The sequence below is a fragment of the Oculina patagonica genome, chromosome 12 (assembly GCF_052425735.1).
Source record: "Oculina patagonica isolate OP01 chromosome 12, crgOcupat, whole genome shotgun sequence".
NCBI lineage: Eukaryota > Metazoa > Cnidaria > Anthozoa > Scleractinia > Oculinidae > Oculina > Oculina patagonica.
The window spans coordinates 26,739,714-26,758,909 of NC_135769.1; the positions used below are offsets into that span (position 1 = coordinate 26,739,714).

Consider the following 19,196-nt stretch of genomic DNA (forward strand, 5'->3'; position numbering starts at 1 on the left):
CACTGAAACAGAGGAAACAAATAATTTATAAATGAACATAACAAGGTTAAAAATCACAACTGGCAGGAGGCAGACCAGTTGGGATTTTTTTTATTTAATAAATTAGAAGCAGTGTTTTGAACAGCTTCAAAATCTTCTGAGGTAGGTCAACTCATTCTTGCACTTTTATTTAGATTTGGGGTTATTTTGGCCTAGAAAATTGGACGTAAAGTTACGCCATGTCCTTATCAGATATAAATTATCATTAAATATCAATCTCTTTTGTATTTTCTTTGTGAATAATTAATGAGTTTTTGAATGTTCTTTTTTCATTTATATTCCATAGATGTGTAGCAACCCTGAGGTCTCATACAAAAAGTTATACCCGACATTCATCCGTACGTTTGCTATTGATACTAAACTCACTCCGAGTTTGCTCTCACTCCTCAACTATTTCAACTGGAAAAGAGTGGCGATCATCTACGAGAACGTAACAAAATGGATCGAAATAAAGAATAATATGGTGAAACAATTGAGAGCCAAGGGGATCACCGTGGCACTAGAGCTATTGGCGCATCCATCGGCACTCTACAGACCACAAAATCACACCGATTTTTACAGGGACATCATGAAAAAGATAAAACAAGAAGCTCGAAGTACGTAACAACTTTGATACTGTTGTCTCGTAGATTTAGGCTAGGTTGTTGTAATAAAACTACTGCCACAATTAGAATCACTATCACTGTCGTTAGCATTATAACTACCGCTACTTTTAACTGAGTATCAGAACCAGCACAAGTACCTTTAAGAGAGCTACTACCACTATCAAAGGCCTGGCAAAACGAAGAAACATGTTTCCAGAAACAGCCGTCAGTGAGCGCGCGCATGTTTCCCCAATGTTTCAGTTTGCCATACGGGAACCATTGTTTCCAGCGTCAATTTTGTTTTCAAATAGCAAAATTTGCTTCTGCTACATGTACACCGCAGAAACATTTCGTGTTTCCGCCTGGCATGGAAAATAAGGAAATAATGTTATTACGGAAAAATGTTTCCAGAATGTTCCTGGAAACATGTATCCTCGTTTTGCCGGGTTCTAAAAACAATTAAAACCACAACTGTCAGTGCCTTTCTTTGAAATGAATGAATATACCACTAAGGTTTTTCGTTTGTTCTAATTTCCACTGGTTCGAAATTTCGTTTTATACTGCGAAATGTCGATTCCTCGAAATTTCGTTCGGTCAAATGTTTCGCCAATTTTACTAGAGGTGATTCAAAGCCCTCTTGAACACAAAGTACGATATTTGTTAGCATTACTTTTGAACAATACTGTATACCATTGCAATTTCTTGTACTACCACCTACCAAACAATTACACACTTTTTTATGTTGTTTTTCTTTTAGTTGTCGTTTTTGTGTCCGACTTCTACATAGCAAGAGAAGGAATGCTTCATGCATACGACGAGGGCATGACAAAAGGCGATTACGCTTTCATCATGTTTGAATTGGACCAAACTCAAGTGGCGCTCTACACAAGGCAACCCTTTAAGTGGTTTTTCAGTAGCTACAGAACGACACTTAATCGTTACCATCACGTGAAAGAGGCATTCGAAGCCGCCTTGGTGTTAGCTATCAAAAGTCCTTCATCTGAAAGCTATCCAAAATTCACGGCAGAGTTAAAGCGACGAGCACCTGATAAGCCTTTCGACAGCCATGTGTACGAAGGCTTTCTGTGGGCAAAAAATTCAAAGTTCCTTGCCAATAAAACTGAGGTAAGTGATTCCTGCAAGATACGCTTTCGTTAGCCAGGATTTCAACCTCCCCTCCCCTCCCTATCCCCCTCCCTCTCCCCTTTCCCTCGCCTCTCTCTCCGGCTTTGGCAGATTATCTTCGAGAGAACGACGATTTAATTCAGGCGTTTATTTTAAAGTTAGAAAAACCAATGTTGGTGTCGCGGGTGTTTGTTGGTTGACATTAAAACAAGGGCGGTGAAAAAAAATTATACCTTGTTGAAATGGGTTCCTTAATGGAACTATGTCACGGGAATTTTCGCAGATGTTTGGTCTAAACTGTTCTGGCATAAGTGGTAGGCAACTTTACCCATGAAAAACATTATCTTTGAATATACCCTTTATTTGGGGATAGAAATCAAACTTCGGCTAAAAATATCGATTTTTTTAGAAGGCGCGCGGGAACTATTGGACGTTGGGTACGCAATTGCATCCATTCCTCCAAGCCATCCACAGCCAAACGCGCTTTTAAACAGTTTTAGTGCTTTTAAATAGCAATTATTAATAAAATTGAACCATTATTTTTAAGTTTCTTACGACACTAATAAAATTTTGGCTGTTCAAAAATTTTTTTAAAATCTGTGACATAGTCTCTTTAACTTGTAAAAGTAACCACAAAATGCCCAATTCCCTCTAAGAAACACGCCTGCAGGGAATCTTGGTAGTTGTATTCATGACTTAATTTGTAAATACAAATACAATGATACCATGCAGGCGCGTCCAATAGGGAATTGGGCATTTTGTGGTTACTGTTACAATTTAAGGAACCCATTCCAAGGAGGTATATACTAGTTACGCAATGCTTTCGAGTGGTATACTATGGAATATCCCACGAATCACTTGTATTTTCTCGGTATACACACGAGCCTTTAGGCGAGTGTGTATACCAAGAAAATACAAGTGACAAGTGGGATATTCCATAGTATACCACGAGAAAGTGTTGTGTAACTATTTTATACCATGCCATAGAAAATACGCTTACTAAATTTCGTCGAGAATACAATCGCAGCGCACGATGAGAAGGTTGGGTTGAATACCGTCGAATATACAACGGCTTTCCTGTATTCTGATTGGCTGTATTTTCTATGGCATGGTATAAAAGATTTTTTTCACCGCCTTGTTTTGCGATGCTATATGAGTTATCCACCTTTGCTAATGCATACATGTTTCTTTTTTTTCTTAGCCACCGATTTATGGAGCATATCTTTACGATGCTGTATACCAGTTCGCGATTGCTCTCAACAAGACTTTGGCAAAGAATCAGTCCGCCACAGGACAGAACATTGCAGAGAAGTTACAAGATATGCAATATGACAGTAAGTGAATCTTCTGGCATTCAAGAAGGATTGCTTTGCACAAAGGAGAAGATGACTAACTTTCGTTCAATTTTAGACAAATTACGTCTGAAAAAGTTTGATACGGATTCGAGCGACAGACGTGAGAAAATTGGCCATTTTTTCAAGACTAGCTCCTTTTTGCCAGCTATACGAGGACCCGATTGATTTTTGTCATCAGTACTGCGGGAAGGCTGCCGACCGAACAGTAGAAGACACACCCCAACATGAGGGAAATTCTGGAAAATTGTAAAGAGATTAGATTCTGAAGTTTTGATATTGTAAAAATTTTAAAGAGATTTAAAGAAGTTTGTAATTACTCTCAAATTGAAGGAAACCTCAAAACAATAGTTTTAGAAATTGTAAAAATTGAATAGAGATTAGATTCTAAAGTTTTGGTATTTTATCTTTTAGGCATACTCGGCTACAAAATTCACTTAAACACGAATGGAGACGCTGAATTTAACATGACTTTGTTGGATATGCAGGCAATGCGTAAGCAAACTTCTTTTTTTGTTGTTGTTGTTGTGTGCATGCGGTGGTCAGGAATTCGACTCCTCCGTGCTTTGTATATAGCCAACTAGTCTGCCCCACCAGCTGGGATTTTTAGCAAGTTCCTGTTTATTTGCAATATTTGTTTGTTTATTTAAGGACCATAATGTAAACTATTGGGAAACCAGTTATTGTGTTTACCATTGCAACGGTTGTAACCCTCCCACTTCCATGGGCTCCCAAGCTAATGCCTCGTCCTCAGTCCCCCCGCAAATTAGAAAATAAGCTCATTCCAAGCTCACCCCGCTCGTACTTGTTCCCAGCTCTTTTGAAGGAGGCAGTCTTAGTTTAAAGTAGGAGAAAAAAGGTCCCAGATTTCATTTTGGAAAATTTTTTAAGTACACTGGAATTCTGAATTCTCGAACCTCCCGATAACTCGAACCAAAACTCGTTTTCCTTTGGATTTGTTTTGAACACTTAGCCAACAATATAATTCTCCCCTTCTCCCACCTTAATTAAACTTCTGATTTCTCGAAATAGTTTTTTTTTTCTACTTGGAGGCTCAAGAAATTGCGATTCCACTGCATTTATAAGAAGTGGTTAAGGAGGCTCGATGCAGTTTCTTTAACCCTAGGGTGGTTGTTTTGAAAATGAAAATTATCGAGGAACCCAATCTTCGTTTTTTGTCAAAATACACCATAATGTTGAAATATGACCAAAGTTTAATTTTTTACTGGTTGCTCCTTTTTTTTCGCCTAGGATGAACATCCTATCTGTTACGGCAATTGTATTTACTTAATTTCTTTTCTTTTCAGCAAACAATGCGAAAGATCACGAGATGATTCCAGTTGGGGATTTCCAAATCTTGTTTGACAACGAAACTAAGGAAGGAGAGCAGGTTTTCATTCGATGGCCTAACGTCACCATTCACTGGCCTGGGGGACGTATTCCAGTGTACGAACCTAAGTGTGGTTTCCATGGAGAACACTGTATCGAAACTACAGAAGAAGGTAAGGTAAAGTCTGTGTCCGAGCCTAGTGGCCCATACAGCCGGAGCTTATCCCGGTTTCCGTAGCATTAAGCGACTAGGAGTATTGCTTCTCCCCCCTAGATGGGATGCTAGTCCGTTGCAGGGGTTACCCCTCACCAGTAAATTCGCCGGTACCCATTTATACACCTGGGTGGAGAGAGGCACTATGAGAGTAAAGTGTCTTGCCCAAGAACACAACGCAGCGCCCCGGGCCAGGCCTCGAGCCCGGGCCGTTCGACTCGACGTCGAGCGCGCTAACCATTAGGCCACCGCGCCTCCCACACAGAAGAAGGTGACACTTCGTTATTCAGTTTGTTTTTTTAATTACTTTAAAGGGACAGGGTCATGAGAAGTTTCCAATTTTTGTGTAAATGAGGGTGCACTCACTGATCAACCAAAAAAACCTTTGAGCAACAAAAGAAAGGCATAAATAAATTCTCCAAGAGATGAATAAATAGTGATCGATTGTTTTCAAGAAATTTTCTTCCCAGTCAATGAAGTAGCCATGAATCAAGTGTTATGTTTGCCGTTTTGATTGAGATTTGCTTGCATTAATCAAACTAATTATTGCTAAAACTAAATAAAAAGCTTTGAAACTGTCAGACTTGAAAACGTCGGCCCGACTTTTTCAAGTTTTAGGCCACTTCTTCCCTATCAATCGAGTTTGGCACGAAGTGTTGAAGATGCATTCTGCTTTGTTTGAGTCTTGAAGCAGGCAGCAGTACATGTAGTAGCTTTTAAATTGTTTCTTACAGCTTTTGAACTGGTATTTTGTTTTTCTTTAGATGTAAAGACCAAAATCATAGCTGCTGTGTCAGGAGCACTTGCTCTCTTATCTCTGCTATTACTTCTAAACATCTACAGGTAAGAGCACCCTCCCCACCCCCCAAGGGACTATTAAAATTGATTTAGGTGGAGGTGTCCCGCGCGCAAGGACCTATGTACTCCTCCTCTAGAATAAATTTAAAACAATCCACCCATCTCGTACCAAACTGTTAAATTCGGCACCCCACACCAGACCGAAATCGAATGGTGTCAAACATACCTTTTATCGTTATTTAGCGACTTTAACCTGTACTATATGTAGGGAGCGCGAAAAAGATAGTTAGCCATAATATTTTCGTAAAGTTAATTGTTTATGGAGTATGTATAAGACATATTTATAAGACAGTTTATGTAGTGTATTTGCTGTATATATTTTTGAAACATGTTGTCGTTTGAGATTCAGTTCACGAGAAATATACATACGACAATACTGTAGTTAGATGCCTTTTTATCCTTACACTTTTTCTTTATTTTAGAAGCCGCTTCCAAATGAGTTATCCTTATTTATTCCTTCTAATTTTGATATAGTAATCTATTGAACTATTTTATTGTACATTGTAAATTTGATTTTATTGTTAACCAGAAGAGTCCAATTAGCTGCTTAGGCTTAATACCTACCTAGACACTTAAACAAAGTTATTCATCCAATTTTAAAATAACGTTTTCATCACTTTGTAGACAGTACAGGTTGGAACGGGAACTCAAGAGTCTGTTGTGGAAGATTGACTACAACGAAATCTGTTTTGAGAAGAAAAGAAACTCTATCACATCTTTGGGAAGCTGCGTGGTGAGATAAACGATAGATTGAAATATTCTTTGACTTTTTTGTTTCCTTTTTATTAGCAGTAATGATGAGAGATATTCTTTGACTTCTTTGTTTCTTCATTTAGTAGTACATGTACAGACGAACTCCTATTAAGCGCCACCCATTAAGCGGCCACCTTCTATAAAGCGGCCAGTTATCAAAGTCCCGAAAGTATTGCCAGTTAATACTGTAAATAAAACCCTATTCAGCGACCACCTCTATAAAGTGGCCGCGGCCACCTTCCGGCCGTAACAATCAATTGATATCAGTTATTTACATCTCACATTCTTTTTCAATTGAAACAGAAAGAGACTGATCCTGACATGTTCGAGCCTCTTCTTGAAGACGAGGATGAGGTTTTGAAATATACGGCCGTTGCAGTATATAAGGTAATTCGTTTGAAGGGAATTTATGCATGAGAAAAACACGACTGGAAATAGCGTGGCATAGCTCCTTAATTAAATTATAGAAAATTAACTAATTTACTTATTAATTAATTTAATGAGTGAAGCATGCAACATTTGAAACAAATTCAATTATTGTAGCAAATAGATTATTGAACTGACACATTTAGAATTCACTCTTTCCACCTCTTTCTTAGGGAAACCTGGTAGCGGTCAAACGGCTGGCAAAGAAAAGTATAGATCTGACAAGAACCGTGTTAATGGAACTTAAACAGGTATTTTGTAGAAACTTTTCATGCAATAAACGTGGCTTTTAACTGATAACTGCCCTGTTTAAAGCACGACTAGTCACCGATTGTTCCCGGAAGCAGCACAAAAGACTTTTTAAAATGATTATTAATTTAGTTTCACATGAAGGATCCTGGCTTTTTTCTCTGAGTGAGAATAGACTTCACGATGAAACCTTTCCCCGGGTCTTTGTTTAGTTTTGAATTTTAGCGCGCTTTTGTCGACCAATAAGAAACGATGCAGGGATATTTGTAAAGTTATGTCATCAGTATGGAATAATGTCTCTTCAGCGCGCATAAGAAACTTGTTTGCTTAGGCTCAAATACATGTTGCTCCTTTGTTTTTAGATGCGTGATCTGAGGCATGATAACCTCAACCCGTTTATTGGCGCTTGTGTGGACTCGCCAAATATCTGCATCATTTCCCAATATTGCTCCAAAGGAAGTCTTCAGGTAAGTGATTTATTGACAGTGCTTTTGATATTTCATTACACTCTGCTAAACTACAGACCCCCTTCCTTCCATTCAATGTTATTTGATGGCAGCGAAGGGCTTCAAAAAAGAAACTGGGACATTGATAGGGGATGGGGCATTGGGAAAGAGGGGAAAGACCGGTGAAATAAGACTGTAGTAACAATAAAATGGGACTTAAAATAAAAATGTGTCAACACTTTTGTCACTTATTGTGAAATAATTGTGAAATCATATGTTTTCGTAAATGAATAAAAAATGAAGTATATGACAATATGGATAAATGATATATATGAGTTGCAACGGGTAAAAATAGAAGCCTAAAAAAGATCTGACTTGAACCCATAATCTCCGAATTACCGATGCAATGCTCTGCCTCTCGATGAGCTTCGTATCCCGCAAAATAAAGTACATGCATTTTTTTGTTGTTGTACGAAGATCCTTTACTTTCTTAAATTTCGTATGCCCTTTTGCTCTGCAGGACATTTTGGAAAACGAGGATGTTAAGTTGGATCACATGTTCATAGCTTCCCTCGTGTCGGATATAGTGAAGGTTAGTTATCCAATGGCGTTTGAAAATGACTTCGAAGAACATCATCCTATAGTTTTCAATATTTGAGTCAACAACGAGGAGATGAATTAAAAGCGAACGTAATATTTTGGTTTAATTCAAAACCGTTCTCAAACGGTGGGCTATTCTCACTGCATACACAAATAGCCCACCCTGCGGGCAAGGCTTTAATAACAGTAATAAGTTCGTTAAATTCCGGCGTGTTGTACCGGCGCACTAGTCGAATGATGCATTGCGACCTTCGCTTCGAATATCACAGTTTTAGTCACCTTGTGGTCAGTTCAACGTAGTTCAGTGAAGTGAAAAGTTTCGCCCGTTCCGCCTCCCCTGGTGGCGGTCGATCACTGCTGAATCCTACATCAACACGCAAATTGCCTGGGCAGTCGCGAGTATCCTCCCATAACTTAGCTTCCCGTGTCAGGGCAATTCAATATACAATAGTTAAACAGGCAAGCTTAGCGTTAGTTATCTAAGGAACCTATTTCACCCTTTCTGACCTGTTTTAAATCAGCGCAAGAGTGCAAGTGGGCACGTCTTCGTTTCATAATTGACAAGCTTAAGTTTTTTCCTTCTTGTCTAGGGGATGTGTTATATCCAGAGCACAGACATCAAGTCACATGGGGATCTTAAGTCTCCTAACTGTCTAGTGGACAGCCGATGGGTGCTAAAAATTGCAGATTACGGGCTTCCTACATTCAAAGAAAAGCAGCGGAAAACGTATCCGTCCGAGTATGCTTACTACAGAGGTGCGTATTAAATATCCTTTTTCCTGCTTCTTACAGTTGATGGAATTGGTTTTATTTTCATGATATTTCTACTTGTTTTAGACCTTCTGTGGGTTGCACCGGAGATTCTACGTCTTCCAAATCGTCCCGCCAGGGGTACCCAGAAAGGCGACGTTTACAGTTTTGCAATCATCTTGCAAGAGTTCCATACTCGTGAAGGACCCTACAGCTCAAGCTACATGGACCCAAAGGGTAAGAAACTTATTATTTTCCTCATTTTTGTCCATGTTCTTTTTGCGCGTGTTCTGTTTTTACACTCGTCGTCGTCGTAGTCGTAGTCGTAGGCGTCGTCGTCGTTGTTGTTGTTGTTGTTGTTGTTGTTGTTGTTGTTCTTCGTCTGCTTCTTCTTCTTCTTCTTCTTCTTCTTCTTCTTCTTCTTCTTCTTCCTCTTCCTCTTTAGGTTCTTGTTGTTCTTTCTTGTTTAGTTCTTGTTTTTTGTTCTTCCTTTTCTTGTTTTTATTCATCTCTTAATCAATACACAGACGTTTATTTAATGTAATCTGTTACAAGTAAAACTCAATCGGCGTTTAGCTGAATTCGTGTGGTTTACCTTTACCAGCCCACAAGCACCTTATTTTTTCAAAGCTTAATATGTAACTTTTATATCAACTGCTTTACTCTCCTCAGAAATTGTGAGTAGAGTACAAAACGGTGAGTTCCCACCATTCCGTCCAACGGTATCAGAGCTGATCACTGGAGTTGAGGAAATCCGGGAACTAATGAAAGAGTGTTGGGAAGAGAGTCCAGACATGCGACCAGACTTCCACGAGATCAAGAAGATTGTGAACAAGATTTTGACCAATAACGGAATGTGAGTCAATTTAACAAATCCATGCCAAATTCTCGTCACAAGGGTATGCCGGCCATGTTAAGCGAGCTCAGTCAAAAAGCCATTTCCTATCCTCTCTTTCAAGAGGCTGCATCTGTTTCAAAACTAGTCCTGTTACAAGATTTTTAGATTGGTGGTTCCTTTTTTAAAAGGAGATAAGATATACATTTGTAATTAAGAAAACTTTGACGTGAAATCAATAAATTCTCGTCACAGACAGGTCACAATTTAAGAGAATTGTGACAAAATTGTTGAGCCATAAGAAAATGGACTGATGACGTAACACAAACGTGTAAGATGGGAATATTTTAATATTTTGGTAAGGCGCGTTCCATTTGTCAGAACCGGTATATTCAAGAAATTAGCATAAGTTCCTTGTTAAAAGGTAACATTCAAACAAGGTGAAATATAACGGAACACAGGAAGACGACAAAACCTGTGTTTGAATGATTTTATTGGCCGTCACGGTCTGAGATTGTTGGAAATTAATTTATCTATATATGTATCATTTACATTCTTATTGGCCGCTAAAGAGGACAGAAGAAGCCCGGGACGGAGAAGGGGCGCGGCGCGGGTGGCGGGGGACGACTGACAATTCGGGAGTCGGCCGCGGGGGTGGCCGCGGGGACAGACTGACAATATCGGGTAGTACTGGCCGCAAGGGGGCCAGGGGGACGACATTGGGTTTAGTAACTGGCCGCTAATAGGGGTTCGACTGTACATTGTTATGGACGATATGTAGGAAAATTTCGTGGAAAAAGCCAATTTCACATTCAAAACCGCCGGACTGGCCGGCCAGTTCGTACAAATGGAATGCGCCCTACAAATTTTTTAAATGGTGTACATAAGGTTGTTGTTGTTGTTGTTGTTGGTGTTGGGAAACACTGAGGATTTTTCATTTTGTTCCCCATCTTTTAGGAAAACAAACATTTTCGACAATGTGGTTTACATGATGGAAAAGTATGCTGATAACCTGGAGGAGCTTGTGATTGAAAGAACTGGTCAACTGATCGAGGAGAAGAAGAAGACTGACGCACTTTTGGAAAGAATGCTCCCAAGGTGCGCGAATAATATGTATATAATCCATTCATAATCGACGACATTAATCGTTCAACTTTGGCTAACTTGTAAATCTGAAGTACCTGGTCAGGGTTTTAGATCTAAATAACGCCATCCTCAAGGTCACGAAATTGGAAATTTGGAAGAGGTTGTGTTTTCGCTTTTTTGTGTTTTTGATGATGATGATGATGATGATGATGATGATGAAGATGATGAATTTTTACTTCTTCAGCTTGACTCTTGCCTCAGTTTTATGAAAAAAAAAACCAGTTTTTTAACAGCCACCAGTATCGCCCAGCATGACCTACTGTACCTCATATCATGAACGTTCTGACTGTTGTGTTTTGTTTGTCAGACCCGTGGCAGAGCAGCTAAAGAGAGGCAAGGCAGTAGAGGCAGAAAGTTTCCATGAAGTTTCTATTTACTTCAGTGACATTGTTGGATTTACCGAGCTTTCTGCTGAAAGTACTCCACTTCAGGTAAATAAATGACACCTTCTGTTCATTTTCTGTTCTTTTATCAGTGACGACCGTCAAAATAATATAGTATTATTTTTGGCAAGTCATGATCATGAAGGTGAATGACTTTATCAGCTCAGTACTCTAGCTTGCGTCATTGATTTAATAGTAGTTTTCTCCAACTTTCTCTATAGAGCTCATAAAGGATGTTTCCCCTTCACATATCTGTTTTTAGGTTTAATTTTCTCAGCCGTTCATTTCACCTCAACAAAAAACAATTAGGGAAAGAATATTAATTTTAGTATTTTTACATATTTTTTCCCGCAGGTTGTCACTCTTCTAAATGACTTGTACACCTTATTTGATGACATCATAAGTGAATATGATGTTTACAAGGTAAGATATCATATCCAGTATTGCTTTCATTATCGTACCGAAAGTTTTTAACGTGTCAAAATAACAGACCCTGTTTTTTACCGCGCGTTTCTTTCGCTGAAGAAAAGTCACTTATGCGCAGTTTCATCGGATGTCGCTGGCAAACGTCATAAAACTAATCTTGGGAGAGGCTGAGGGAGAGATTTCCAGACGAAAATCCTGATCAAAAATTAAGGAAAAGTAAATAAGAGGTATCATAATCCACTCTTTTAGGGCGTGGCCAAAGTTGACTTTTTTAGAGGCGCTAGCTGACCAAGAGCCACGTCTTTAATGTCAATTTCATTTCCTTACAACTGGTTCCAATTTGCGGCTCACTGTGAAAACGTACCTTTACCTTTAATATAAAACAACCTTGTCATTTTGAGTTCGAGTACCCTAAACTGAGATTTACCAAAATACGTTATATAACTTCTAAGAGGTACGAGGAGCATTCTCGTCTGTGCGATATAGTAACCCCCCTCCGTTTCATTGTTTTCTAAAATGCGCTACCATGTAAGTCATTTGGAAGTTTGAATTCCGTGACTATTTACGCGAGGTAAGATGAGGTCGGCCTTTTGTTGCTGCAGACAAAACAAAAAATAACAATACTCTTCCATATTCTATAATTGTCGCTATATTTTAAGGAGGTTGGACATTAAGATTTTATAAATAAAGCTTGAAATATAACGCTTGATAAAGCTCCACCGGCTTAAAGTGCAATAATTAAAACCAAACAGTAATGCTTGACTGCCCTTCCACTTAACCTTAGTAATAAATACATGGCTGACGATTAATAACTTTTAAACTGAATAAATAGCTCATCTTCTGTGTAACACTAACATTCTCAAAATTAACAAGATGAAGAGTAAGGCATAAAATATAATGCTGTAAAATGCTAACTGAAACAAGGTTTGCAGCTTGAGAAATATTTGCAAAAGCAATTGTTCCTGTTGCTTTAAATTTTGTCTTAATTTAACTTTACCTAAATGAAAAATCTAAAATTGTAAGGCATTCCAAGGTACAATAAGATCTAAGTTTATTTTTTTCCTCTTTAAAAAAAAACCTCGTAGACGTCTTAAACTAATTTGACGTCTTAAACTAAGGCTGTGTTAAAGTAAAGGGTCACATATACCTTAACACATATTTTAGAGGTGGTTTATGGCGTTCTTATAAAATGTTACTTTTGTTTAACCCCATAAAAAGTGCAACATATAGTGCTAGAGCTAGTATCGATGGCATAACATTCAATATGAAATCATAATACTGAATTTTTTTTTACGAATGGATTCTATTTTTAAAACAAAGACTTTTGTAACACATTTACTGCATTGATAAATGCTTAATTATCACGATTTTTAAACAGGTGTTACTTATGTTTAGAGAAATCTTTCATTCAAGCAGAATATCAAACCTTAAAATCATTTATTTTCAAATTCCTTTTATTTCATTTGAAAAGCAAATAAATTCCGCTGCATTTATTTTTCAAAACAAATAAAAACATTAAAGCAATTAACCATAAATTTTGCAATAAACGTTAATTTTCGAAGCTTGTTCAACCTCCAATTTTGTGCCGTTGTTTGTGTTGTACTCTAGTGCGCTCCTTCTGCCCGGCAGGTGGAGACAATTGGTGACGCATACATGGTGGTGTCAGGATTACCTATCAGAAATGGACACCAGCACGCAGGGGAGATTGCACGCATGGCGTTGCACCTGGTCGAGGCTGTGAAGAAAGACTTTACAGTTCGCCATAAAAGTGAACACAAACTCAAGCTACGAGTTGGAATTCACAGTGGTAAGTGACAAGCTATCTGCGTTAACATAGCACACAGATTTGTATTTCTAAGTTTATTTGTAATTCCAAGGGGATTCATTTGAATCAACAGGCTAGGTGATCAATTCTGTCTGAAATCATAACCATTTGAAAGTTAATCGATCCATCCATCCATCGACCAAACAACGCTACAGTCAGTCAATCAATCAATCAATCAATCAATCAATCAATCAATCAATCAATCAATCAATCAGAAAGTCAATCAAAGCATGCATACATCCAGCCATCAATCAATCAATCAATCACTTAGTCAACCAGTTTGTCAATCAATCCGTGAGTTTAAGTCTATCTGCAAGTCTGTCTGTCTGTCTGTAGTCAGTCAGTCAATCTGTCTGTCTGTCTGTCTGTCTGTCTGTCTGTCTGTCTCTCTATCTGTCTGTCAGCCAATTGCCACCTTTTGGTATTTGTTAGTTTGGTATGTTTATTCCTCCACATCATAATACATAACGTTACAATAGTTTATGACTAATACAATACATAAAGAAATAGAAAAAGCAAGGATATAGTGAAACTAATTATTACATGCCCTTTCATTTAAATAGTAGAACCAGACATTATGAGGTAACTCACGTGTTTTAACTAGCATAATTTGCTTCCATTTTCAATGACCTTCAAGCATTATTAAGTTCCTCAATTACTTTCGAACTTTCTCCGTAGATTCTTTTAAAACGACTGAAAAATATTAGATTGTACTTTAGAAGAACTGGTTAAAGGCTTAGTGACATCGTACTGCAAAATGGCATATAATAATTAATGAGTGATTTTCAGTTCCTCGCTTCTTTTTACTGTTTGTTGTTGTTGTTGTTGTTGTTGTTGTTGCTGTTGCTGTTGCTGTTTTTTTTATGGAACATTACTTTCTTTCCTCCCCAGGTCCTTGTGTTGCTGGCGTTGTTGGCATAACAATGCCTCGTTACTGTTTGTTTGGCGACACAGTCAATACCGCTTCCAGGATGGAATCCAATGGAGAAGGTAACGATTCACAAGTCTCTATTCCGAACTTAAACAGGAGCAGTGTCGCGATATTTTTTAGCCATTTTTCTGATTATTTCCAAATCGTAGAAAACCTCCAAATAATATTCTTATAACACACAAGAAAACAAAGGAGTTATAAAAACGCGAAACTAACCAACGATGGTTTCAACTGACGAAGATTAAGACGATTTCGAAGAAAAAAATTGAGAAAACTTGTCAGTTTTTTCAAGATGTGTTCTCCGTGGCGTAGCTCCTTTAAAGTGATGTTATCATCTGCGAGATTTCACTGCATTTTGTTTCTTAAAGCTAAGAGAATAGTGCACACAAATTACAAAAAATATGCAAGAAACAATTCCATCAGCGTTACAATAGCGTTAATTATCTCTTATTTCTTTGGTGTTCGTTTGTCGGTTAACACTTTTCAATCATTTGTCACTTGCAACACTTGAAACACTGGCTGCCTGCCCTTTTTAACTCTATAGTTATTTCCGGCAGCCAGACCCCTAATTATTCATTTATACCTATCACCAATTTTTTCTCTTTGTAAAATATTAAGGCGTGAATAAAGTTGTTGTTGTTGTTGTTGTTTTTGCAACGTACAACATGACTCCATGACGTAGTTTTTAGTCCTGGCCCATCATACGTGCATGTGTGTTTTGCTGACAAAGGGAACCATGGCTAGGGATAATCTTACGATATCGCTAATCGTACATTGTTTGCCAGATTGGTTATCTAATGTAATAAATATGTTATTTATTTTTTACTTTTCTAGCTCTTAGAATCCACATCAGTGAAGTGACGAAAAGAATACTGGAGGCTTTGGGAGGCTTTATTGTTGAAACTAGAGGCGAGGTGTATTTGAAGGTAAGTCTTAACATTACAACCGCAGCACATCTTTCATAACGTGTAATAAACTTACAGAAGAAAAAAATCAACTCAATTACGGTCGCCGGGATGGTTTCTGCTACTTTCGACACTTTCTAACATTTATGTTTTCAATGAGTCACCACTACCACACTTTACCAGTTGATGCTACAGTATCAAACAAATGCCCAATCATTGATAAACGTGTGGTGATCATTTTCGTGACTTAGCAGTTAACCATACTAAGAGGGGCCTGAAGGGGTAAAATGGGAATTGGGATTTGGGCAAATTTTCACTGGGAAAATGGGATTTGGGTTACTGGGACCGGGAATCACAAACGAATAAACAATAGAACTGGGGCTGGAATCTGGAAAATCGGAAAACAATTGCCTGGGAAATGGGAGTTGGGCAAAGTTTGGATGGGAAAGTAATGGGATTTTATACGCCCCCCCCCCCCCCCCCTAAATCAGGGCCTTCTGCTAACAGTATAACATGTTGAAAAAACCTTTATTTTGGCTTTAAGTGCTAATAACTAAAACCGAGCTCGGTGACCCCCATTCTTCATTATTAAGTATTGTTCAGCATATTTTCAAAGACAAAATACTCTACAAAAGAGGCTAACAGCTATCTTAACGTTTATAACAGTTAATTTAAATTCCTTTTATTATTTTAACAGGGAAAGGGAAACGTGACAACCTATTGGCTGCTGGATGCAGTACGGAAACCAATCCACAAACCTCGCCGCTCGCCCCGAGTTCCAAATGGAATTCCTTCAGATTCTCCCCTCCTTTCTCTTCCTGGGTTTAAGAGTACTCTGGCGGGATCTTCCTCGTCCCTGGGATTAAGACGCTCCCCGTCACTACGCCGAAGTCAGTTCCGCGGCTCCCAGGGATCTCCGGTCCTTAAAAGATGGCAGAAAATCGAAGAACCAACAAGGAATTCTCCAAGAGACAGCTTTATCAGGACGAATTCTAAAGACCAGCAGACTATTGTATGAAAGCTGTCTTAAAATTCTCAAGGTCAGCTTCAAAACTCCCCTTACACTTTCATTTTAGAGAGAAATGGTGGGGGACGATTGATCGCCACACTAACCCAGTCTACCAAGTAATACACTCTCGTCACTCGGGACCATGACTACAGAAGTTAAGAAAATTGAAAACTTCAGAAGTTATTAAGCAACGGAGACACTGGCCTTCATCTTCCTGTGCAATAACCTAATATGAACTTAAAGGGAGGAAGATTGTTTAAGGGTGAGACTCGCTTTCATAACGGGACATCGTATTGTGCGCTATTCTTCAGTCCCGTTGTAAAATTTGTCAATGTGTTAAAGTTTTTTTAACGTAGTAAGTTCCTCGCGTGATTTCAATACTGTTAACCTAAATCACGCGCAAAATCACACAAACTACTGCTAAGACCTGTAACAACTGTGAGCCAGTATGACGTATGGATAGAACAACGGCTCTATTGTTTTCTCTTCTGGGTACTGGGCAACTATTTTCGTTCTAAATATAAGGGAACATGAAACAGTTATAATTATCGGGGGGAGCGGTCGAGGGGGGGAATGAGAGAGGGGCCGAAGAGACGAAGTGTCGCGAGTGACAGTCGAAGGACGGAAGCCGGAGAAGAGTCCGACGTGATGGTGACGGAGGCAGAGAGGGGAGGCTGTCGATGACGAGCGACGCATGTGTGCGTTGGAGACCTGAATGTCGCCTGGAGGGTGAAGGACTGGACGGATGGTGAGGGTGATGCGGATGTGGTGGCGTGGGCGCCAGCCGCGGGGGGAGGCGAGCCGACCGTGCTTTTTTTTCTGAAATTATACTAATATTCTGGTATAAAAAAGCGATTTTTGGAGATCGTAATGAGTGATTATCTTAAGAGAGCAAGATAGTATTGCCAATTTCCTGGAAGGGTACAGTAAGAAAAGATTATATAAACGAACAGGATAGGTAGCCGGAAGTAATTTACCGTCCTCGTACAGAAATAACACGTCATTCGGACTGTTAACTATACCCTTAGCCAGACCATTTTACTCCCGGTGACTAATTCTGCAATAATACGTACACCATGATGTATTGGAACGTTGCCCTAAAAAATATCAATCACAAACAATACGACTTTAATACTCAAGATTTGTTCCTTATCACATTAATGAACACAGGTCAGCGCTGATCTCGAGAAACGCTTCAAAGGGACTTTATCACGGATGCTAACATATTTTTGAGCAGCCAAAGTATATATTTGTGTCGTAGGAAACCTAAAAATAATGGTCCATTTTAATTAACAATTGATACACCACTAGTTCGTGTCGTTTAGGGTTGATACTTTTTGAAACCAAAAACTGTTTTTAAACCAGGTGTATAAAGTAGTTAGTTTTCTTTGAGTTGTAGCTCGATGACATTAGTACAGTGTACGTACAGCATATGTATATTATTTATGTAGAGTCACTGAAACAATATGTTTATTTTATTTGAGACTTTTGTCGTCTATCATCTGTTTAAAACAGAAAATGTTTCAAAAATTTTAAAATTTGTAAGAGTTTTCATATTGTGTAAAACAAGCTGTTTCCCACTAAAAATATGAAAAGGAACACAAACCCGAGGGGTGTGTGGGAGGTGACAGCACTCAAGGAAAGAAGCGTGAGAAGTTGTGAATGATACTTTCGGGATGGAACTGGCGCTATGGGTTTTTTGAGGGATCATATTTTTTGGTGCATGTGCTCCCAGGGATCACAAGTTGTTTCGAACCTTTATAAGTGAAGTATACTATATTCAGCAGTATTTTGATGTGAATTCGGTTTAATTTTTATTGGTTGACATTGTTAGCAAGGAAGGCGTTTCCCGTTTATTGGCGTATTTTTTTTTTTTAAATTGAAATGGTTATATAGTTATTTTTTATGTCTAACCCATCGCTGATTTAGGAAACTGTGTGCTGTGTTAATGATACAAGGCTCTTTGGGTTTAAAGGATTAAAACTAACTATGTTAGTAAATGGTGAAGAATTCTTTCGAAAGCGCAGAAAGGTTTGGGTACGAAAGAGAAAAGTATTGTTATTATTATAAGAATGAAAATAACTGAGCTGATACAAGTCAGCAAATTGGTAATTGTTAAATATGAGTGGGTGTTTATATCATATCAAAGTCCAAATGTAATTTATATCTTTAATTCCCACAAATATTAGCTTGAACATAGTGTATATATTATAACATGTGTATCATAGTACGTTATAACGAACTCGCGCACTTTTCTGTAGAATCTAAGGTAGTTTATATCTTTGTTTGTGCCAAAAGAAGAATTTTCGATATCATTAATATAAGCAAGTAAATAAATAATGTTGGACAAGCATGTAACATGTTAGCGTCTTTGTCTCTCTGTCTATTCTACTTTATAAGCCATTTCCGAGTTACCCTTTGCCTTAGCCTGCGTTGAAGTCGTAATCTAACCCTAGTAACCAAGGAGTTAGTTTCGTCTGCGGCGATAATTACCTTTGCCTGTGAGTTTACGTGCGAAACTATTCATAAGAAAATGAGTTTTACCTACAAGTCTGTTTTCATGCAAATCAAACTAATTTTCATTGAATGGTTTCGCACGAAGACTCGTTCTGAAACAGAAGCAAAGGGTAACTCGGAAATGGCCTATTCTTTAATTATACACCCAGCCTCGATAAGCGCCCTTTCTCGAACACGCGATGGGAGACGCGGCTGCCCAATGCGAGAGAGAGTGCGAGTAAGACGAAATATTTATATCTTTGGCGGGTTACACGAACGGTTTTCCAGTGCACATACCGTAGAATTCCGGTTATAAGCCCTGGGCTTATACAACTTCGTAAGGGGTTTTGGGTGGGCTTATAAGCGGAGGGGCTTATATCCGGGAGGGCTTATAAGCGGAATGAAAAAAACGTTTCGAAACGAGCCACGGGAGTGTTGATGGAAATACGTTTTTAAGTTAAAAACGCATAATAAAGCAACATTTAGCCCTATTCAGTACTGTCATCTGGTAGAGG

General features: G+C 38.5%; 1 protein-coding gene across 9 annotated transcripts in view; it reads left to right on the forward strand.

The window, feature by feature from the left end:
* LOC144633884 (atrial natriuretic peptide receptor 1-like) overlaps nt 1-16,732 on the forward strand; it is a 53,972-nt gene extending 37,240 nt beyond the window's left edge. For 8 of the 9 annotated variants that reach the window (XM_078492797.1, XM_078492798.1, XM_078492799.1 and 5 more), the window contains 21 exons: nt 326-635; nt 1,381-1,748; nt 2,950-3,082; nt 3,515-3,595; nt 4,408-4,602; nt 5,408-5,486; nt 6,126-6,234; nt 6,558-6,641; nt 6,854-6,931; nt 7,292-7,396; nt 7,896-7,967; nt 8,566-8,731; nt 8,813-8,962; nt 9,398-9,581; nt 10,518-10,658; nt 11,014-11,137; nt 11,444-11,512; nt 13,124-13,322; nt 14,232-14,330; nt 15,106-15,197; nt 15,874-16,732. In XM_078492797.1, the coding sequence (XP_078348923.1) occupies nt 326-635; nt 1,381-1,748; nt 2,950-3,082; nt 3,515-3,595; nt 4,408-4,602; nt 5,408-5,486; nt 6,126-6,234; nt 6,558-6,641; nt 6,854-6,931; nt 7,292-7,396; nt 7,896-7,967; nt 8,566-8,731; nt 8,813-8,962; nt 9,398-9,581; nt 10,518-10,658; nt 11,014-11,137; nt 11,444-11,512; nt 13,124-13,322; nt 14,232-14,330; nt 15,106-15,197; nt 15,874-16,194 (3,159 nt within the window). In that variant the 3' untranslated portion in view covers nt 16,195-16,732. The remainder of the gene's footprint in view (nt 1-325; nt 636-1,380; nt 1,749-2,949; nt 3,083-3,514; nt 3,596-4,407; nt 4,603-5,407; nt 5,487-6,125; nt 6,235-6,557; nt 6,642-6,853; nt 6,932-7,291; nt 7,397-7,895; nt 7,968-8,565; nt 8,732-8,812; nt 8,963-9,397; nt 9,582-10,517; nt 10,659-11,013; nt 11,138-11,443; nt 11,513-13,123; nt 13,323-14,231; nt 14,331-15,105; nt 15,198-15,873) is intronic. The other variant, XM_078492805.1, reaches the window with a different exon arrangement.
* The last annotated feature ends 2,464 nt before the right edge of the window (nt 16,733-19,196 follow it).